Genomic DNA, 23,467 nt, shown 5'->3' with positions numbered 1-23,467 from the left:
ATTGCACGCTTAAAACTAATATTGTCTAAAAAAATTTCTCTCTGATTTTATTCAATTCTTCTTCAGAAACATTTAGAACAATAATTACCTAATAATAGTTTATAATTTTGATTAAATTATGATGAGCAACGTTAGATGACGTGCAGCTGTGTATACGTTATATCTTTGTCTGTCTATCCATTTGCCTTTCCCCTGCAGAATAAAGGCTCCTTAACGAATCTCTATATATGAATAATATGCGATTTTTGGTACCACGCAATCTCCAAATATGACTGAATGGTCAAGAGACTCTGTCCAAAAATACCGATATGCTGGAAACCCCCAAAAGTGGCGATGAAGAAAATTATGCTCAAAATGACTTCATAAAACTGGGCCAAAAATAAGAATATTGGAAGGAAATAAATAATAGACAGTCAAAAAAACGCTATGATGACGTGGTTACCTAATAATAGTTTATAGTTTCCCACAAATTATTATGGATGCCGTCAAATGACGTGCGGCTGTGTATCCGTTGCAATATGTTATACTGTCTATCCATTTGCCATTAACTTCTAGAGTAAGAACTCCTTGAGGAATCTCTATGTACGTATAATATGCGATTTTTGTTACCCCGCAATCTTCACATGTAAGTGAATGATTAGAAGATGCTGAAAACCACGAAAATGGCGATGAAGAGAATAATGCTCAACATGAGTTCATAGAACTGGGTTTGAAATGAGAATATTAGGAAGTGAACAAAAATAATAGACAGTGAAGAAAACGCTATAATGAAGTGAAGATGGGCCAACAGTTTGACGAGAAGCAGAACCTCAAGAACGTATAAATTGTTATAACATAAACAAGGGGTAATTTTGACACAGCTGCGTACTTACTGAAGTAAAAATAATCTGTAAGCAAGTCTTTCCATTCATTAAAGAGAAGATATTTTTTTATATATTGCTATTTCTTTGCAAGTAAATTGATCAAGTCATATTTTACGTAACAGTTTGAATTTATATACTACAACATTAAACTATTCTTCAATTTTTATATTATACAGCCGATAATAGCTGTAATAATCGAGACGTAAGAATTCATTTATTTTAAAATAACACTAACATGACAGAAGTATTTCATGACATATTTTATACGAGTACATTATTAAAATAATTTTAATTAAATTGTACGTATTGATATCCAGAGATTTATAACAAGCACCCTGTATAAGGAGGCGAGCAGATGATGTTAAATTGAGTTTAGTGGCCGAGAAACAATCAAACAACCCAACAACTGTTGTTACGTGGGAAGAGAGATAACTGCTAAATAGAAAATTCCATTAGATACAATCGAACTCATAGAGTTTAAGGTCTGAAATCGTGTCATCGACGTTTCGTCACTCATTATAAGGAACGTCCGTAGGTAGTGATAGGGTGGTTAGATATATCAATTATTGACTAGTTGAGAAAGTCACATTAAAGCCCGAGGTAAGCATCGATTGAATTTTTGTATCACCAGTATTGGAGAAACTAGTCTATAGGGTTTTTCACTATAAATTGACTACCCCTATTAAAAATTTTACAGTTCTTGAACAGAAATATGCTAGATTATTGCAAATATTTCAATAATTAAACAACAATTTGATATATTTGGTAATCAACAACACTTGATAATAACTAATAAAAGCAATAGAAAATAAATAACATTGGTAATGAACTGAGAACTGAGAAGTATTAAATTAACTATAAGAATTGTTGGACATGGTCACAATTATTGGTGGTATTCAGAGTCCATATCCTGTCATTAGCATTATGATGGTTATTTATTTAGTTTTTGTAAACAAGCTTTAACTAAGTCTTCATTAATCTCAACGCTTCCACTGTTATGAGAAAAATTCTCATTCCGGAAATTTTCCATGGTGTTAACTCTGGATTATTTGATAGTCATGCAATGGAAGTATCTATTGCAACCTCCTTTTTTGCTGCGATTTTGGAATGATAGATATTATACCGAGTTAAAGCGTTAAAAGGTGGATAATCTACGAGTATGTGTTTTATAGTCAATTTGTAATTGCAGTTTTCACATTTTGTTCCAGATTTACCTTCGAATAAGTAGCTAGGATTGAAAAGATTTGATTCTAATTTGGCTACATACGTGATACATTTTCTATTCTCTAAGGATGGTTCCCTTGATTCGCAATACAGACTTCACACTGGTTTTGATTTAAATGCACTAATTATCAAACGTAAAACTGAAATGTAAAAGCTGTCGAATTTTTCTAGAATGGGTTTGCTAGCTTTTGCATATACCATTGATCCATAGCTTACATGCGATGCTTTCTTTAACCCGCATTTTCTGGAATAATATTCCTGAAGTTATACAACTTCATATATTCTCTCCTTGTAGCATTTTATTTTTATAATTCTTGACATAGAGTAACAATTTTTTACCAATGTTTCAGCTTTTGGGTAATGCATGATATATAAAATAATCCACGTTGTTTTCAAAAGTTTCCTTTTCGAAGCAAGGAAATTATAGTTGGATTCGTACAGCTTTGTTTCTTTATTACAAAACTAACATAGGGTCAAATTATAGTATAAAATCCGCTATTTTAATATGAGAATATATATGAATATACATATTTTGTTAATATAGATTATCTTGTATGCACATTTCAAGGAACCAAATCCGACTGCGGTAAATTATAAATGGAAGAAGAATAGATTCAGTAGAGTAAGTCTAGCAGCGTAGATACTACGGAAAAGAAGAGCTTACAAGGAAACCTGATTTTTAAAACTTTTTGGTTAAATTTATGCCTTGATATTTTTTTCAACTTAGACCGCGCAATGACTGTTGATGTACATGGGATTGAAACGACCTTTATTTGGGGAGGACAATATTTGTGAACAGAAATAATATTCATAATAAAATTCTAATGTTCTATTCTATTGATCTAAATTCATGCAAACTTTTGATATTGAATTACTTCTACATGAAGCTTCCTAACAAAATCACTTACTTTTAAGGTAATCAATACTTCGCCAGAAATATTATGCCCCCTTTCTTGCAACCCCTAAAAATAAAAATAAACGTGCACTATAATTTAAAAACAAAATAAAACAAAATTGGACTAAACTATAAATATAACTGCGGCAGTCTACAGGAGCATGCTAAAAATATAAACCAAAATACCAAGTTTGTTCATATACAAAGATATCACAAATGTACACCTAGAAAATAAAAAAATCAAACCTTGACGGCGACAATTTCGGCGTATCCAAGAGTTCCACCTCGTAGCGTCGTTACCGATCTTTTTAAAGTCTGAAATTGGGTTTGAATTTGATTACGGTACTATCGTATATTTTTGTGTAGTTTTTTTTGACAAATATAGGGAAACCTTGTTAACACATAGGTATGACAAGTATATTTGTTATACATAAATTATACAGAATTAGATTTTCTAGTATAGGTTGGTGCTTTGAGAAGCGCCAAGACTTTCTAAAATAATAGGAATTAATCTTTTTGTTGTTGAGTTTTATATTTGAAATTTCTACCGAACAAGAATCGGTAAGTTCGTACACTCTGATGAAATCTTGTTCTTGGTAGAATCCGCAATCAGCATTATAGGTGATCTCGGAATACAGTTTCCGAAACGCAACTCAATAATAAAAAAATATTAACATTTCTCACACTGTGGTCGTTCAAACATCAGAAATCTAATTATTTAAATTTAAAGCCATATGGTTCGGCAGGACTGTTATTTAAAATGTGCCCACTAAAATTACCATTTGAATTATTAATCATCATAGTTCGAAAAAAATTCTAGTTAATAGTTATTGAAAGAAACTAAACTATAGTTCAGAGACACACAAATAATTTGTTGTCACATCTCTATTGATACGTAAATGTTAACTTTTTTCACCTTGAAAAGAGTTATTTCTGATATGAGTTTCAAAAGTGAAGTTTTATTTTGTAAATGAAGAAGTTTGTGGAATGAGCGGAGCGAATTAAAACAAGTTCTCGTACAAAATAAAATCGCTTCCATCACAAATTTCATACAACGTTTATTGAATAACTGCCCAATTTCGTTAAAATATCAAGCGAATTGACATTAATCTTCAAAATGCATTTCAATATTCAAATAATCACATAACCGTGTTAAAAATATTTTTAACACGTTTCCGCGTATACACTGTTGACTGTCATTAAAAGTTGTATGCAGTTGTATGAAAAAGACTTTATTTCTAAGAGAGTCAATTATTTACTGATTATTCATCATAAAACAATTTAATTTATTGGAATAAATATAAGTTTCCAAAAGTTTTTCATGTTACTGCAAATCAGAAACGTTGATATTCCAAGTCTATTCCAAGATTCCACAATTTCATCAGATATTTTAATTTGTTTGGAAGAAGATGAACAGTTTGATATTTTATTGAGATTTTTTGTTTTTTAAACTATTTTTTATATATGCTACTGCTACGGAGGCAGATCTCCAGCCTCCGTGTTGTTTTATGGAATTATGTTTTTCAAGGCAACAGTTTTTTAAAAGCGATAACTTATCGGGACAAAAAAACACGTCAAGTTGTATGGAAAGTATTTATTTTTAATAAATTTCAGACAATGTAAACTCACAATCATAGTTATACAAAAATGTTGTTTGTATTAAGTGTATAAACTTTTTTTTATTTTCATGGCACGTTCGAGAAAATATTTAGACCCGATCTACAGTTTCGGCGTAAAATTGACTCGAACTCGAAAAAATACTCATGTTACGCACTTATACAAAAATAATCTTGATAGTACAGTCAATTTAGACGTAAAAATAGTGGTCAAATAACAAAAATTCCCGGATAGCCAATTATTGGTGGAGAGCTGGGATTTACAATTACAAATAATGTTTTAAAAATCCCCGTCGATCTTATGTGTGCTACAAAAGTTATTCGATGTCAAATATTAAAATTTGATGTTCTTCGAAAAATGGTAAGTTTTATCAAGACAAACCTCCAACAAAAGTTGTAGATCGTCAAATTCTCTATAAAAATGGTTGCGACGATTTTTTTTAAATAGTTACCATTCCGCGATTCTAAGAGTCAAATTATACATGATATGCATATATAAGTCACGTATATACAGATCAGGCGAGTATAAATACCTATTTGTGTCTCTTATATCTAGAGTATTTACAGAATTTGATTCCATACCTCAAACAATAATTACGGAAGGAATTCGCTTTCTCTTTCCGGTTTATGGAGCTCCAAAAAATTACTTGCATTGATAAATACCGATACTTAACTTTTATAAAAAATACGCGAAACAAAAAATAAGTACAGCTATGTCTTTCTCCAATATCGACATCTGTATCGAATATACTATCAAGTTAAAACATGGTTAGGCCATTAACTGAACCCAGAAGACTGCGGTTGGAAATTGCTATATAATGCTCTGGAACCGATTAAAACTTTACTCCTACCTGCTCAACAATATTTTTTGCAATTGTGGTTGCAAAAGGTTGTGCCTAGATGTTAAAAAGAAGGGTACCAATTGCCAAGGTCAGGCTTGCACAAATGTCCAGTTGAGTACAATAGAGGAAGATTCTTGTGATTTCAATAAAGAGACCACATTTGAACCATTTATGTACATCCAGCAAGAAGAACAGGAAGTAGAAGACTGTTAACGTAGGATTTCGAGAGTATGAATCTGATTAAAATATCTAAAGAAATCAAAACAATAATTAACTCAATAATCCATAGAAATATCAATAAGCTAATATCTAGAGCATGATAGGTATTGTTCCCTTAAATTATCCTAAAATTGTCATGACAGTAAGTGTAGTAGGCCTACAGGGGAAACGGTAAAACAAACGCGCCGAGTCTACTACCTCACAGGTTGCGTGGAAATGTGTGTATATCATGTATAATGCGATTCATACAATCAAGATATCTCAGGAATGGTAACTCTTAGGAAGAAAGCTATCATAGTAACTATTGTTGTAGAGAATTTCAAGGTCTACAACTTTGTTCGAATTTTTTTTTGATAAAACTTACCTTTTTCGAGAAAAATACAAAAAACCTAAAATTTTGACCCTTGACCCCGAATAACTTTTGTAGCACTCATGATAAACCCCCAGCTCTCCACAAATATTTGGCTTTCCGGAATTCTTTGTATAAATGTCTATATTGACTGGACTATAATACGTTATAATAAACTTATAACCTGTGTAAAAATGCCCACAAATAAGAGTTACTAGCCCCTAAAGAGTATTTACAATGACAGGAGATAAATAGTCGTTATCAAGAGCATTGATGACGATACATGTCTACTGTCATAATTAAATTTTTGTATTGAGAGAAAAAAGAGAAAGAAAGAGAAATCCTTTATTGTCAAAAAATTGTTACAATTTGTAGACAAAAGCTTGTAAAAACTAAAAAACAAACATAAAAATTACTAAATAAAGATAAGGCAAATAAAATAAAATTTCAATATACAGAAGAAAACCACGATGAGTAACAAAATTATAGTAAATATTTATATTGTATTTCAGGTTTGTCATTATTAGCCAATTTTATTTTTTAGTGCCTTTTGAACTAAATGTGGTTTCAAAAAATGTTTTATGTTAAACAAAATTGAAAATCGTTTTGGAATTAGAATATACAAGTTCTTGAAAAAAATTGATATTATTATTCATGTCACTAATAAAATTTAATCCACCAACCATATGTTTTTAACGGTGCTCAACAAACGTTGAGCTATAGAAGCTATTTTACTTTTGAAATCTCTTTTGGCTAAGGTATAATGTAAATAATTTATTTCACAGTTACTTTAATTGAAGATACTTTTATAGTATAGTCAATCAAAAATAAGTGAAGATTTGATTATAAAATTCCATCGGATCAGGCAAACTAAAAACGTAAGTTAAAGTATGGTAAAAATAGCAATATATTATTCGTTTCAATATAAATTGACTTAAAGATTGCGTGATGGTAATAATAAACTTCATTTGTTTATTAAATAAAAATTCTTTCGCTCAGTTTTATTTCTTAAGAGTACCATGATTTCATCGTTTGTAATATGTTTTCATTGAACATGATTAATATCTGCATTATAGCGTGAGCGCAGAATATTTGGAATTTGACCAAAATAAAACAAGATATCGATTTTGTTTCTCATTGCATTATATAGTATTGAATATATTAGTAGCATGTATACAGTTACATGGTCTATGGAACATGTGTTAGACATGATGACGAAAAAAGTAAAATGAATCATAGTGCTACATTATCTTGACCTGCAGTGTTTTCGTGACTAATTACTAGTTATTGTGAAAGTTTCTTCAAAATAACTAGTATATCAGTACAGCAAATTCATTGAAATTATCATTACTTCAACAGATACAAACTGCGAGTCTTTATTATCAGATTATCATTTTATTTGTAATAGCTTGAATATTCGCTTCAGGATTTATAGTGCATTCAAAACATCTAAATTTATTTTCAAGTCTATTTTACTTTGTTCATTGTTAATACTTTTCAGATTTCAAAAATTCTTTCTCTTCAGTTCAATGGTACCTATATTATCGGTAGCACTAAGTAACTAGGACCTACATTTGATGAAAATTCCCCTGGAACGATGATGTTAGAAAGGTTAACATTGCTTCCAATGATTGCATAGAGGCTATCGGTAGAAAATGGACTCTCTTCCTCCTAAAATTGTTCTTACATCGCAATTGTCTGATCCAATTTACCAGGTAAGGTGGAGAGTCTTTGATAAAATCCACATTGCCCTGAACATACTTCACTTTCTCCCCTCTATAGATATACTACACAAGAGAATATGCTAAAATATCAAGACTTAGACTCAGGAAATATAGCCAGAAATAACATCTCCAGAAAAAATGGACTCTATGATCCATTAAATTTTGAAAAATTATATTATTCTATTCCATCGCCGATCAACCCCCACATCTCAAAGACTTCACATATTGATCGAAGAATATGGAATACGCAAGAGATATTACAGATATTTTGGAATAGAGATCTCCATCAGACTCCCGAAGGCTCATAGCATATACTAAGTAGAACTAATGGCTGTACATCCAATAATCTGAAATACTTAGTCGAATCAATTCTCAGGAATCTTTTCCACTTGAGTTCCATAATTGAGAGCAAAGATATGATGAGAGTAAGAGCTCCAATATCCTTCTACTTGAGGATTTGATTGTTACACCCCATCAGCCCATAGACTCAAATGCGGGAGAATACGCTTTGCTCAGGAGTTATTTGTAGGACTACGAATCTTGTTTGACTTTCTGTTAAAGCGATTGAAGTAAAAAGCTAGGAAACAAGTGTGAAAATGAAACGGCGCAATGTTCAGTGAGGGCATTGTACTAAGTAGAAAGAATATGACGACCCTCGGTCATCAATTCCGAAACAAACCCATAATGGGCCTATTTTGGCAACAGTGCGGAGTTCGTTTAGAAGCCCGCCACATCTATTCAACCTAACCTAACTCACTGATTATATTTTATTCTAGTAATAGGATTTTGCTGATATTGCAAGAACGTTATGTGACATACCGTGAGATTAAGGCATACTTAGGCATTAGTTATAATCACATAAATTCAATATTTCGTGAACATTTGGCTGTCAAAAAGATTTGTTCGCGTTGGATGGCGTATAATTTGACAATCTCTCAAAAAATGATCGTGTCGATTGGTGCAAAGGAATACTGAAAAAATTCAATTGCAGTACTTCAGAAGATGTCTATGAGATTGCAACAGGCGACGAATCATGGATCTATGCAAATTAATTCGAAGCTAAGTGATAATAGACTAGATGGGTCTTTCAAGACAAACCAAGTACATCAAAGGTTTTTTCAGAATATATGGACATTCGCCACCAACGTAGAATGTTCAATTCTGAATGGTACACAGCATTTGTTTAACAGAAGAAAAAATCAGGGACACCAATCGCATTTTCTAGCACAACAATGCGAGCTCTCATACATCAATTCAAAGAAAAACGTTTTTGAATGATTTCTTCTTATTCCCGCAATAAATTGCGACGTCAACGTTTTTCTTCACATATTTTGCAGTTACTCCAATCGTTGTGGAAAAAATACTTCGACAACTGGTTCAAATGCATTCAAAAGTGTATTGATCTTAATGAAAAATATTTTGAGAAAACGATAAAGCCATATCCAATTATAAATATTTGTTTTCATTTATTTCTCAAAACTTAAGGAGCAACCTTCGTACATGAGTCAAATTGACATTTATGTTCATATCAATTAAGATTGGTTGCACCAGCGATTTGGTCAAAAGTGAATAGTTACTTGTTTAGTTGTTTTCTTCAAAGTTTTTATTATATGATCAAGGTTACTTTAACATCTTTTGGTATATGAAGGAGTAAAATATTTATTATATTACAATCAAAAGATTTATAGTTTTTTTATGATCAGGAGTGTTTGAAGCAAATTTGTTCCACCCGCAATGGCAATTTGGACTTTCTCCCTGGCTTTTAAAAAATTTTTTCAAAATCCTATCAAGCTAATATGAAAAGAACATTTAATTCATTGAAAAATGTTCTTTATTGAAACTAAAACATGAGTCTAAATGTTGCATACGCGATAATGGAGTGCGTATTACTTGAAATAGCGCCACCCTGTATGTTAAAAAGGTTCAGTTTTGATCAATATATTTTATACACTTGGTATGACAGATTTATTTATTAGTGCTTTCATTGTAGTAACTATAAAAAAAACTACACAAAGTAAATGGGGTATACTAAAAGTCTCAGTTTCAAAAATACACGTATTTGAATTGAAATCATCTCATAATAGTATTTGTTTCTGCGTATATAATTAATTTGAAACTTTTAGAAAAGTATATCGACAATTATTATACGATAACTATTATCCACAATTGCAACATAAAAACGAAAAAAGATGTTCTACGCTCAGGAAGACGAGTACTTACCCTGCCAGGCAGCTAGATTAGAAGAAACAAAAAATATTTGAAAACAAAGCCACTTTCTAATTGTTTGTGTACATTTTTTGTTTTTGAATATTGTACATTGAAACATACCTTAACAGCTTGAAGAACGTCTATGCCTGCGCTTCCTGTTTGACCTTTTTGTCCCTTTTCCCCAGGTCTGCCCTAAAATGTATAATACTATTAGTACCATTGATACATAAGTATGACTCAATCAAAAACTTTTAATGATCAGTCACATACTGGGAAGGAGTTTGACTTCAGTTAAGACAAAATGGTAATTGCCACATACAAGGAAAATCGCCCATATCTTTACAATATGTCCAAGAAATATGAAATGATGAAATAATCAAGAACATCTGGGTTTACACAAATTTACCATTAATTTTTTCGAAATGAAGATTGAACAAACTGAAATTGAAATTATCTTAGGTCAACAGCTATGGAGAAAATCCCAGAATTGATATTTTGTTTGGAAATTTTTTATGATATTAAGCTATTATCAAAAATTATTGGGTTTCCAAATGTTTTTCACCTTTGAGAGGAATGCAATATTTTTTAAGTATAAATACTTCAAATTTATTGCGTAATCTCCCAGCTCATCTTTTGGACAGTAATTTGAATTATCATTCTATTGGACTGTAATATGAAAGATACAAAAGTGTATCGTTGTACTCCAATTCTTATCAATAAATGATAATTCGAGGAACATCTTCTTTTTTGAACCTAGTAAATTTTCCAATGAACATGAAGATCAATGGTCGATTCAAAACAATTCTAACCTATTATGTATCCACTTTGACAAGTTTTAAACTCTTGCAACGTGCTCTCAGTAGAGGCCTAAATTCGAAACAATGACATCTCTGCATCAAAATAGATTGATCCACGTCTATTTTTGAAAAATTTACCCTCAACGGAAATTCACAAAGATTTAGTGGATACATCAGGGGAATTTGCAGTACCAACATACATCAACAATATCACATGACATACTAAGTTGGAATGTCTTAATTTTCTTCAGAAAAACATACAGGGGATGCGTTAACAACCAATGCTATATGTATTGGAAGATGTATCGATATACCCAATTCTTATCAATAAATGATAATTCGAGAACAATCTTCTTTTTCGAATCTGCTAAATATTCCAATGAAACTTGTGAACAATGGTAAGTTCCTGTACTAGAGCATGATTCAAAACTATTATTTATCATCACTTCAAATTCTAACCTAATATGTATAAACTCTAGCAAGTTTTAGACTCTTGCAACGTGCTTTCAGTAGAAGCCGGAATCGAAACAGTCACACCTAAGTATTAGAGTAGGTTGAAGCACCTTTTTTTTTTTAATTTACCCTTACCGCAAATTCAAAAAGATTTGGTGGATACATCAGGGGGATTCATTCACTCATAGTATCACATGACGTAGTAAAAAGGTTATGACGTAATTTGGAATGTATTGAGCAGATTGTACAAACGAACATGCCGGGGAAGCATTCACAACCATTATCACATGTATTGAAAGATGGATGTTTAACTATTAGACAAATAATTAAATATAGTGGTCTTTCATATGAAATATATTAAGTACATAAATGAAAAAGGTACAGATACGCAGTAGCAAATTTGAAAAGTCATTTGCAATAGTCTTTTAACACAGTGTAAATAAAACAAAGTTTTTTGTAAGATTAATAACAATGGATTCGTGAAGAATCTATTACTAAGATTTAGAAAACTCAATGCGAAGTGAAGAGTAGAAACATCGAGACTCTCTTTTGCCAAAAATATTCTATATAGAACCTTCAGCAGGGAAGGTAATGTTAGTCCTCTTTTGGGATATTGAAGGCAAATTACTTGGAGAATGGAGCCACATTACACGTACTAACTATGCTAGTTTAGTTTCAAAATTACAGTAATAAAATAAAAAGCCGGGATAAATTGAAGATTTTTTTTTTGCATCAGGAGAATACACCCACTTACATATTCGCTAAAGCAATTACCGTAATAACTTAGACAGAAATTAGTTGAGTTTTTGCCATATTATTTAGATTTGGCCACCAGCCATTAAAAGATTATTTCAAAACTTCAGGATCATTTGCGTGTTAAGAAGTGAACAATTTTATTTATATAGAAAAGTCATATGTGTGGTACCAGATTCAGTACATGAGAAAGAAAAATATTGTGTAATCCATACGGAGACTATATTGAAAAATAAATTATGAAAAAAAAAACGAAATTATTTTTTCCCCAGCTCAACAGTTTTTTATCAATCCATTAGAATATAACCTTATTTATAGAATAATATAATTCATGAAATAATACTCACTGGTTCCCCTTTAGGTCCGTCAAGTCCAATGGGCCCCTGAAAAAATAGAATTGAGGAACAAATTGTATCATTTCTTTGATAATTGTGGAAAGGGGAATTGTCACAAATGGCTATCCTATATTATTCACATCCAAAGCAAATTTCATCGACGACATTAATTTTTTGTCGATACTTTCTGCTTGAGTCAGAACTGTATCAGTAGCTGTTATCAACAGATTCCCCATAGAAGGACATACATCTGTTGAATTAGCTATTCCCGTAAAATTTGAAATAAACAATTAACCAACGTCTCTGAATACTCTTAATTTATTGTACTTTGAAGTTTTTTTCTTTATTATTACTATTAAGTTTTTCATTGTAGTTTTTCGGAATGTAGAATTTCTCATTATAATTTAAGCTCTTCTTTTAAAAATTAAGTATTTCTTGGTTATTCATAAATTTCACTTAAGCTACCAATTATTTTGGAAGACTACAAAGTTAAATAAATAGAAATCGTATTCAGTGTTATTATTTCATCAGTAACAGAAGTATCTGTAAGTCTTCCTCAAAAAATATGGCACGGCAGAAGGATTATATATGTAAATATCGAAGTAATCAAAATTTTGCGGAGCTTTGAACATGCCACTAATATACTATACGTATGTACATTTCCTTTTAATTTCCTGTTATGTTTTATTTTTCTTAAAAATTTGCTCTTGAAGATCTGGAAAATATAAATTATTGTGAAACAGCCCGAAAATGTGACAATTTCCTCTCCACTGATTAAATACCAGAAAGCAGAGTTAATAGATTTATGTAATTGTTAATAGTGCATGTTAGGTAATGAATGAGAGCAAAGATGCAGATGTCTAATATCTGTCATATGATGATGGAATTCGTTTTCAAAACTTCAATATAGCGAAATTTATTTATATATTCTCGGAAATAAAAAAGCAACAAAGACATCTGCAGAAGCAAAGTCCGTGACTGGTTTTCGTAATTTATCTTTTAGATACCTACATACGTATAAATTTAATCAGCATTGTTTTAATGTATACTTTCTGTAGGCTCTTAAAAACGATTGATCATTCTCTTCTTCATATTCAGTTAGTTAACAACACAATGAGTTCGTTTCAGGCGTGATCATAAAAAGAAATAGTTACTCGATAAATCTAATCAATGTGGCGATCATTCTGGTGCTGATTAAAAACTTGACATTTGCCGAGTCGTGTTTCTTGAATAAATCATGTTAATTAGACAATTCACATTTCTTATTTCGATTTCAGCAATAAATGTCGGTTCATAATTTGGAGTCAAAACGTTGCCAATGTTGTTCGAACTTTAACCTATCTGAAGGAATGATGACTGATCATCACTTCGTTATCTACATTATAACTAGCAGGATTCTGAATATTGAAGCAATTTTGACCAGTGGGGAAGTGAACGTCATATTTTTTCAACCCATAAAATGAAGGCAATTTGAGACAGTATATGGTTTTTAGATCATATCACTTGAAACTTAACACAATATGAAAATGTGAGTCATTAGTATGTAGTAGTTTTAGTACTGAACCGAAATACGGAGTAACCTCCACTCAACGACAATTCAATGTAAAAACAGGATTAGTACCTCATGATGAAGGACGAACTTCCATGTGGGATTTGATAAAAAATTCCTGATAAATAAGAAACAATGATTTTATTAAATGTATAATTAGACATATATCACAATGGTCTAAACTTTTTAAGAATTTTAAGTATTTTGAGAAAAATTAAGAAAACACTAACGTTAAAAATTACTTTGAAAACTATGGAAATGGTTCATAACAAGTGAAGAGGAAATATGACGAAGTAAAATTATAATAGAACTGTTTCCAACCAAAACGGAAAAATGGTCAAACAAAAACACACAAAGCAACTTCTAACCGTTTTCTGGCCAAGAGATAACCAACGTAGTTGCAAGTATCCAAAATGACAAAGCACCAGTACGCTATAAAAATACTAGTAAACTGCGCACCAAACTGGATCAAAGACATCATGAACTATTCACTGTCAAAAGAACCTTTTCCCGATAGATGGAAGCTTACCAAGGTGATCTTGATCCCAAAGAATGATTCCAACTTCTATAGACCACTATGCATGCTGTACTCACTTAGTAAGTTTCTGGGAACACTGATCAGAAACAGACTAACCAGAGAGATAGAATTGAAAGACGGATTACACAAATACCAGTCTGGTTTCTGCAAAGGCAAATCCACTGTCGATGAAGCACTGTGGGTATTAAAAGCGATCAGGGAATTCAAAATGAAATGCTGTATACTAGCAGCAATAGATGAGCAAAATCCTTTCAATACTTCTAGTTACAAATTGATCATACATCGATAAAGAAGCATCTTGAAATACTTGGTCGACTTAGTATCTAGTTACTTCAAATCAAGAAAGATAGTCCTAGAGAATAAGGAAACACTTGAAGTGGGCTCAGATGTTCTTCGGGGTTCAGTACTAGGCCCAACATTATGAAACGAAAATTTCAAAATTAATGAGGATTTTGTACTGGGCACCTGTGTGGAAGAAGGCTGTCGTTACAAGAAGAATCAATACAATACTGAATCGATCACAGAGGTACATTTTTCTGTGGGTAGCGTCAGTATTCAGAACAACCTCGGGAGTTACACTGCAGGTTAGGGAATCCCACCAATAAACTTTATTATAACGAAAGAAGCTACATTCATGAAAACACTGAGAACAAACAAAATATAAGAAAAAGGAGAGCCAGAGAAAAACTCTAAGAACGTAGCTAGAGCCATGGGAAAAGGAGACAAAGGAAGCACAGTGGAAAAAAATGCTATGTAGGTAATATCAGGTAGACTGCTGAACACTATTAAAATAATAGACATTAAAAGGTCTTAGAAGTGAACTAATTTAAGAAATATAATTGTAACACTAGGGTCTCTTTAATGAAGGTAGCTTTTAAACGATTACTCGTATCATAGAGAAATGGAAAGTGCAAATAATTTTACCTGATTGTCGTTTTAATCCATATCAGTTGTTACTAATATAATAAGCTTTGGTCCAAGGATATTTTGTCGATATTAACGACATATTTCAACTTTTACACCAAGCGCTACAAGGCTGAAATTATTCGCTATTAATCCAGGTAATATTTGCAATTGTCTTTATTGTTAAGCTTCTTATGTTCAAGAATAAATTTAGAGAGTGAATTTACGAGGTGTGTCTATGGACTGAGTATCAAGTCAGTAACCAAATGTTGCGTCGCTAGTGTAGGCAGTTTTCCGAAAGTGATAATGAAAAGCGCAGAGGACGACTATCCCTCTTCCACGATGATCTTGTTTAGTTGAATACGTTACTGAAAGTATGAATCCTTTTCGTTTCAGAATAACTTTCTGGATTTGTCTCGTATTTATTTATAGACTTCTAAAGACCACAAATTCAACAAACATGTCCCCTATACAAGTTTCCTATTCAATCTCGTTCTTTGTAGAACGTAATTTGCGGTAGATTATATTAAGGATTGTTAATAAAATTAAAGGCAACCATAATTTGATTTACTTTGATAAATAGTTAGATTCACTTTGTCTTTCAATTGAGTAATGGAAAGGAAAACAAAGTGGAGACAAAATAAAAACATTTGAGTCTGAAATTATTCTAAAGTATAGTTTGTGTGAATCTTCAGTGAAAGTTTTCAGATACTTTATTGTTTCCCCAATATTTTTTTGTCTTATTATCGAAAATTTTGTATTTGACCCGATTATTTTGTATTATTCACCCATTTAAAATTCTTATTGATGATTTGGAAAATATTAACAGGTATATTGAGTAAACCCGTTGAGCCAAATACCTTGCTCTATCTTTTACTACGGGATAAAAGCTCATTACATATGATGTTAGTTGATAAGTTACGAATGAAAAACGAAGGTTGATAACTTATAAATAAAATAAATTAAATTATGGAATATCTCTTAGTGTCTACCTTTTGTTTGTTGTGTCAATCTTATAGAAAGATCTAATGATTTATTGATTAAAAATGACAACTACTGCAAGAACAAAAGACAAATTTCAAACTAATTAAATTAGTTGAAAAACGCTATTTTGTGAAAAAGTTTACAAACCTTAGAATAACACAAACAACTATTTTTCTGGTAATTACTAAACAAAGTTTGGACATTATGTGGAGTAGAATCATACAACTTCAATCATTTTTTTGTAATAAGTGTAGTACGCTATGATTTTCTGTATATAATTTGATCTGCAGTCTATTTCTCTAAGGTCAAACTTAGTCTTTGAAACAATATATTTTAGCTTACACATCGAAAATAAAATAATTTCGCATGAATTATATTGTTGTTGTTATAGTAAACACGCTGTCCTCGCAACTCAGTTCTTCTACCGTGAAAAGTTGTGAGATCCGTGTAATACCAAGTCGGTTGATCTATTCAGTCCTTATTTAAGGGATTTTCTGTCTTAAGATATTACGTAATTAGATAATCTAACAACATCTTATAGTTACCACATTAATATTAAAAATATTTTATATTCAAATAAAATAAATTGATTTGCGTTGCTTTTTTTGGTTTTTTTACAAGCTTTGTTTTTAATGGCATTGTGTTTTCAGGCGATGGCGAAGTCTATATATTTTATTCAAGCTGATTTTTAATAATACTTTTACACTCGTTGCCATGCCAGGTACTTATTTATCATATGGTATTACAGTTGGTATCAAGAAAACTATATTAAATTACAAAATATTTTATTTTTTTCTCTTGATGAATAGTTCGCTTTTTGTCCCTAGTATGTGGAACGAAAATGGCCTATTCTGTCCCGGAAAGAACTTTCTTTTGCTCCCAGTATCATAGCAACGACTTGTTTACTCTCGATCACAGTTTGCATCACTCGAAATTTAGTATTTATTATCGCATAGAGAGAAAAAATAGTATACGTACCACGGGAGAAAAGAAGAGGAACCTCTACTTTTCTCCCGTGGTGCGTAATGTACTATTTTACTATTTTATTTAGTGATTTTTACACTAAACACTAATCGCATTCAATATTTGAAGCTTCTATGTCTACTAGAGGAGTTTTGATGATCGGTCAGTCAATAAGTAACGAAATTAAGAACAAATTGATTTGAAATTTGAAATATACCGTGATTATACAATGCTTGTCTGCTTACTAGAAATACAGACTTCTAGTTAAATCCACAAGTTATAGGAGGTCCTAAGCTGTTTCGAGAAAAGGATGGTACGGCTTTTTCTTGCACGATCTGGCGAGAGCATTGCAGTGTCCCCAGATATTTCGCTTTAGTTCTGTTATTCTGTAGATTATGTTTGCAAAAAAATGAAGTCATCAAACTTTATGAATCTAATTCCAAACTTCTCTATTTCTCAACTTATACCATATTCTATTGAAAATTAATTGCGATGAATACATTAATGTCTGTAACTAAATTTAAAACTTCGGTATATTAAAAACTTTTATGTTTATTTTAATAATTCCATTATGCAACCAATAACAGGAAATTATTTGCATAAATTTCAATGTTTATTCTGTCATAATAATAATTTTATAAATTATGTCAGTTTTAGTATCAGAAAACTTGACTATTTCGACGCAGGATTGGTTAAAGGAGATTCAGTATCCAATTAATGTTTAACTATTATACAGAGTTGTGATATATATCCAATAATAATTCTTAATAATGAAAGCTGGTAATCAAACTTTCTCGCCTTTATTGGGGATATAATTTCATGTGACTCAATACAATGGTACTCTATTTATGTGATTTGCTCCACCATGATCTGAAAAATTCTCGAGAAATGATAATTTCCTCAAAATTATTGTTGTGTAGTCCCTTATATGAAATAGAAATGTTGCAGTAGACTTGATTTTAAACAATACTGATGCTTTCCACATGGAAAATATTTATGAAAGGAATGGACAATACATAAATATGAAAGAGACGAATTTTATTAGAACATCAACAGGTAGAAAAGATTGGTTCAATATTGGAATAGAAATGCGATGAGAATGATTTGACCAGGAAAATAATGGAAGCAGGTGAACAAAAAAAATGAAGAGCAAGAAGAAAATGGATTGAATAAACAGCGAAAAGCTGACGAAATAAAGAAAATACTTTAGCAGAAATGGAAGTACAACAAAGATGACTGGGTCTATTCTAGTATTTTCAAACTTATCAGTTATTGTCATATGTTTAATCCAACAAAGCTTCTTTTAACTAGTTGAGTTTCTCAGGATGTTCAATAGACGCTAAAATTAGATATTTCTAAACAAGATTTTAGATACGTGCTTTGTACGCTTAATGATTTCTTCTTTCCTCATTTTTAGCGTTTGTTCAAATGAGATAAACATTCTATTCTACATTTTCGTTCATCCTTTGAAAACGTTTCCCTTTTGATACTTGCAGCACGATTTGTAGTCATGTTGTAGAACAAAGCAGTGGACCCTTTTTCACATATCGTTTCGTAAAGTACTTCTTTCGCCAGTTTGAATAAACATTTCCACTTTTTTTGTTTTTGATTTTATAACAGTCATTTCTAAATAAGACATTTCCACTTTTAAATGAAAATATCAGTGTTTAATTATCCTATATTGTCACTATAGACACTTTTTAACATTTCGTAACTTCGTTGGCACTTTTTCCAGTTTATGCAACATTGATTCACCTTATTTTTTTCATCATATTTTCCTACAGTGATCTTTGAAATTTAATCCTGAAATGGAAAATAATGGGCAGCTACCATTTTTAGAAACCTTAGTGATTAAAAATAAGAATAAGTTAGGATTTGATGTACTTAGGCAAAACGCCGTTAATGCAGGTACATCCTGGTTAATTATTTGATCATTTTTCCACTTATATTGGAAGATATAATAGGGAAACTACTTTTATTGATAATGTGGCTATATTTAACGCTAAAGATGAGAAAATTGAAGATAAGTTTTTTGACCATCATAGATTTAAGAAATATCTTTGTGAAACCTCTTCCTTTCAAGATCAAAACAAAACAGAAATCAATCGCTCTGATACCTTTTAATCCTGTTTAAATAAAAGGATAAGAAAACATATTCAAGAGAATAGGTTTGAAATTAGTTTATAAATCCAATACTACATTAAAAAAATTGTCGGATAATCTCAAGTATCTGATTTGGAAAAGAGTGGTATGTTGAGAAAACTAAGAGGTCTGTTAATATCCGGTTTAAAGAGCACCATATTATATAAAATATTGAATAGGGACAATGAGACTATTCCTTACAGTCCACTCTATAAGTTATGAGTAAGGGAATGAATGTGATAATATTTTTCCAGCTGGAAGTTTTTCGCATTGAGATGTTCATTGCTGGGAAAATTTAATAAGTTTTAGTTTATTTTTAATCTCTGGAGATTGGTTAACAAAACACGCGTCAGACAGTGCAATTGTATGTGTTTGTGTATTGTTAGCGTAAACATGAAAAATTAGTTTTTAACGAATGTAGTACATTAACAAAACATAAAAATCGAACACGTTAAAATGAATAAAAGTCTATTTACTGTTATATTTAGGGGGATAATAAAACAAATATCGATAATTGAAGATAGCAAATAATTATTTCAAAATGTTTCAACATATTACTTTCTGTTTTTTCTAAAGTTTCTAAAATGGGGATAAGAAGCTAATACAAACTTACTTATTGTACTAAAATAATTGCAAAAAATAATATTCCGCGTTTTGCGAAGATCGAAATATATTCTTTTGGAGTCTTGATTAATTGATATAATACTTATTTAAGCAAAATGCTTTGCTATATCATTAATTAATACAAAAAGTTAATCTATTCATTTGAAAACAAATTTATTATGATTATGATTAACTAATCGCATTAAAATGATTCCAGCAAATATGATTCCTGTATATGGTTGCACGATCCACACCAAAGTTATTATTTAGTTGTTAATAATCGTAGAATGAGTTTCACATTGGTTAGACTTTCACCACCACCGTAACAAATAAATGAAACAAACCGGAAATCCCGGAAATCCGCGCACCCCAGTCTGGCCCTGCAACAGATTGTTTGTGTCACAACATAAATATTTTAAATTAGTTACTGCACGCTACACTTCCAAGAAAATAAATCAAAATAATAATTTTCGGTACATAATTTGTAGGTTGGTACAAAAAAATAAATGTACGAATTTCAAAGGTCATTAATTAGAGTAGGAAGTTAGATCTGTGTTCTTGGGACAAGAAAGAGGAATAAATTTGAAATATCTCATTTACACAACTACAAACACACATAATTAACTTAAACATTAATATTATTCTTGTACCTTCTGCATAGATCTGAAATAACCTTAGAAAAACACTTTTATTAACAATTAACCTGTACATGCTCAGGCATCAATAAAAAGTGATCGATGTCTGCTTTTGGCTTTAGAATCCTATCAACTTTAACTTCGTAGATTAACTGCACCAAAGGATCTGAGAGGTTGTGCTGATACATATGTTACACATGCTCCTAGATGTGATTTTAATCAGTTGAGCTTCTTGAATGATGATTAGCAGGCAATGGGACTGGATATAAATGTTGTTTAGTCAAACTTTATGGTCTCTAGCCGGCAGCCATACCTCAACGGATCACTACAGATAAATAGACATTGAGAGGGTGTACAATTTTAATACTATATTAACGAGCAATTGGATTCAGAAGGAACTTAGACACATCGTTGAATCGGCCCGTGCATATCATCACTGTTTTGTAACGATAGTCTGAACTGAAGACAAAGAATGGTTAAATGTTATATTTGATGTGTGCTGTTGTACGGAGCGGGAGTCTGGACACTAAAGGCCACCACAATAAACTGTATAGAAGCATTTGAAATGTGGTTGAACAGATGAATACTAAGAATACCATGGGTAGCTATACAAGAAAACGAAGCAGTCTTAAACAGGGCAAAAGTAGTTCGTGCACATTTGTCTGTCAAACCTGTATTATGTCCTCAGTAAAATTACTATAAGGGATTCTACAACATATGACGAAGAGCAAAATATAGGTCGGCAAAGGCTTAGGTAAAGAATAAATCTCCTAGTTGAGGAACATCCGGGAATGGAAGCATGGAACAAGTGTTTAGAATAGCAGAAGCAAGAGATACATTCGCGTTTTGATTTCCAATGTCAGGGGGCCTTAAAAGACACGATAAGAAGAAGAGCTTCTTGGAAAATATTCATAGATCAATGTACAATATGTAGTCGTGCATTTTCTCGTTGGAAAAATACTTGTGTACGTCCATATAGGCAGTAAAGTGGTTTATGGGATACCATAAATAATAAAAACGATTTTCAATTAATTCCTATTGCTTTCACACGTACATGTGTGCTATCCAGTTTAAGAAAATGTTTTTTATTTGAAATTTCCTCGTTTTTGTTAATTTTAATCATTAGTATGTCGAATATAATCAAAAAGTTGCAACAGTTCTGGCATAGAATCTATTTGTAGTTTATGTATTCGCAAATTTACTAATACTCTTCCCTATAATGAACAAACTAGTGGGTTGTAGTCGCTTCCTCTTTAATATCCTGCCCAATCACCAATCGATTACTAGAGTTTAATTGACTTTGCCCACATCATTTCAATTTCGTATTTCCATCGAAGATCAGAGATAATTCAAATCACATTTTTCAATGCGTTGAATCATACAAGGGATACAAAAGTCATACAAAAACAGATTAATTGAATCATCATTGCTATAACTGTCGTTTGTGTATTAATCAATAATTGAATTTAAATGAAGATTATACTAAATTCAAATATTGACGATTCCATTTCAATTAGCAGTCATCATATAATAAGTTTCTGGTTAAAAAATTGGAACCATTAAGAATAACCACAAATAACTCCATTCTTTATTTTCTCTATCATATTTTATCTGAAGTATACGATTGGAATTGTATGTATTCTTTCTTCTACCCATTTCCTACTTGTTAATCTCGAGATTGAGAGTCTCTATTTTCTATCTTCAGAATCAGATGTTTTCAAGGAGCACTCAACGTTCGACATACGACAATTTCCACGAAATATGTCCTATCGAAGACTCTATTCCTCTAACTACTGAATTTGACATTAAAATGGCCATATACATATAACATTCGCTAAAAAATGTTCAGCTTCTTGATATGTGTGCCTCTCAATGTGTCACTCACAAACGTAAATAGGTATGAAGCAAATATATGTGGAAATTCGGTTTCTAAGAGTATTTAATTAAAAAATGAGCACCAAAGACACAAATATGGAAACTGAGGATTAGGAAATAATATTCAAAATTGTTCAAACAATTAAAAATGATCAAATTTTCGAAAACCAAATTTATCTCTACCCATATATAATGTAAAATTGAAAGCATCAAAAGCATATTGTAGCCAATTTGCAAAAACTATTTTTCAACATACAAAATAATAATCCTGAGAAATAACTCATAATGGTTCAAAGTAACTTTGCTACAGTGTTCACTAAGTGTACAATTCAAAGTTATGCTAATGGATGACTACATTTACTGAGTGTAGAACTAAAAATTTCCGGTTAAACTAAATAATATATTTGAATTTATATAACGAAGGCTGTGTTTTATAATTATTGTTAAATAGAATTAGTCAGTACTTGTGCTCGTCTTGATTTTAGGTCTCTTTTAATGTTTGTTGTTGTGCATTAGGGCTTTAGTGAACATTTTTTTCTTGTAGTACGTCTGTACTCTTTGCTTTCAACAAAGTCATAGGTAGTACCTGAATGATGACATTTGAACAAATATGTCTGAAGACGAGATAGATTGTTCTGATGCCGATAGTATTGTTGATCATATGTGTGAACCAGATTCAGAAGAGAATGAGAACAATGAGATCCTACCAAAAAACATAGATAGTGAGAATTTTGAATATTGTACAGCAGAAAATTTAAAATACTCGTAAAATGTATAAAAATTGCCTAAAATACATGCAGCATGAAAGTAAAATAATCTGCAATTAAACGACCCTCTTGACATTCCAATGCAACCTCGATTTTGCACAAGAAGTCATGGATTGTAACCTACATGTCACCAAAAGAATCCCTAGCAAATCAAATAATAAATTCGGCTGCTAATGCTAAGGTAATTTTTACATATTCGTAAAACATATAAAAAGTATTAGATCTTAACC

The 23,467-nt window shown here is 31.3% G+C and overlaps 1 protein-coding gene across 12 annotated transcripts in view; it reads right to left on the bottom strand.

Moving 5' to 3' along the window:
• Positions 1-23,467, bottom strand: part of LOC130904180 (collagen alpha chain CG42342) — a 434,425-nt gene that overhangs the window by 56,311 nt on the left and 354,647 nt on the right. For 5 of the 12 annotated variants that reach the window (XM_057816791.1, XM_057816788.1, XM_057816792.1 and 2 more), the window contains exons 4-7: positions 12,291-12,326; positions 10,061-10,132; positions 9,953-9,964; positions 3,229-3,297 (exon numbers count right to left, since the gene is read on the bottom strand). In XM_057816791.1, the coding sequence (XP_057672774.1) occupies positions 3,229-3,297; positions 9,953-9,964; positions 10,061-10,132; positions 12,291-12,326 (189 nt within the window). Of the gene's footprint in view, positions 1-2,995; positions 3,050-3,228; positions 3,298-9,952; positions 9,965-10,060; positions 10,133-12,290; positions 12,327-20,304; positions 20,341-23,467 lie in introns of all 12 variants that reach the window. The other 7 variants (XM_057816793.1, XM_057816797.1, XM_057816800.1 and 4 more) reach the window with 3 other exon arrangements.

Source organism: Diorhabda carinulata, chromosome 2, assembly GCF_026250575.1.
Source record: "Diorhabda carinulata isolate Delta chromosome 2, icDioCari1.1, whole genome shotgun sequence".
Taxonomy (NCBI): Eukaryota; Metazoa; Arthropoda; class Insecta; order Coleoptera; family Chrysomelidae; genus Diorhabda; species Diorhabda carinulata.
This window is presented reverse-complemented; position numbering and strand designations above follow the sequence as displayed.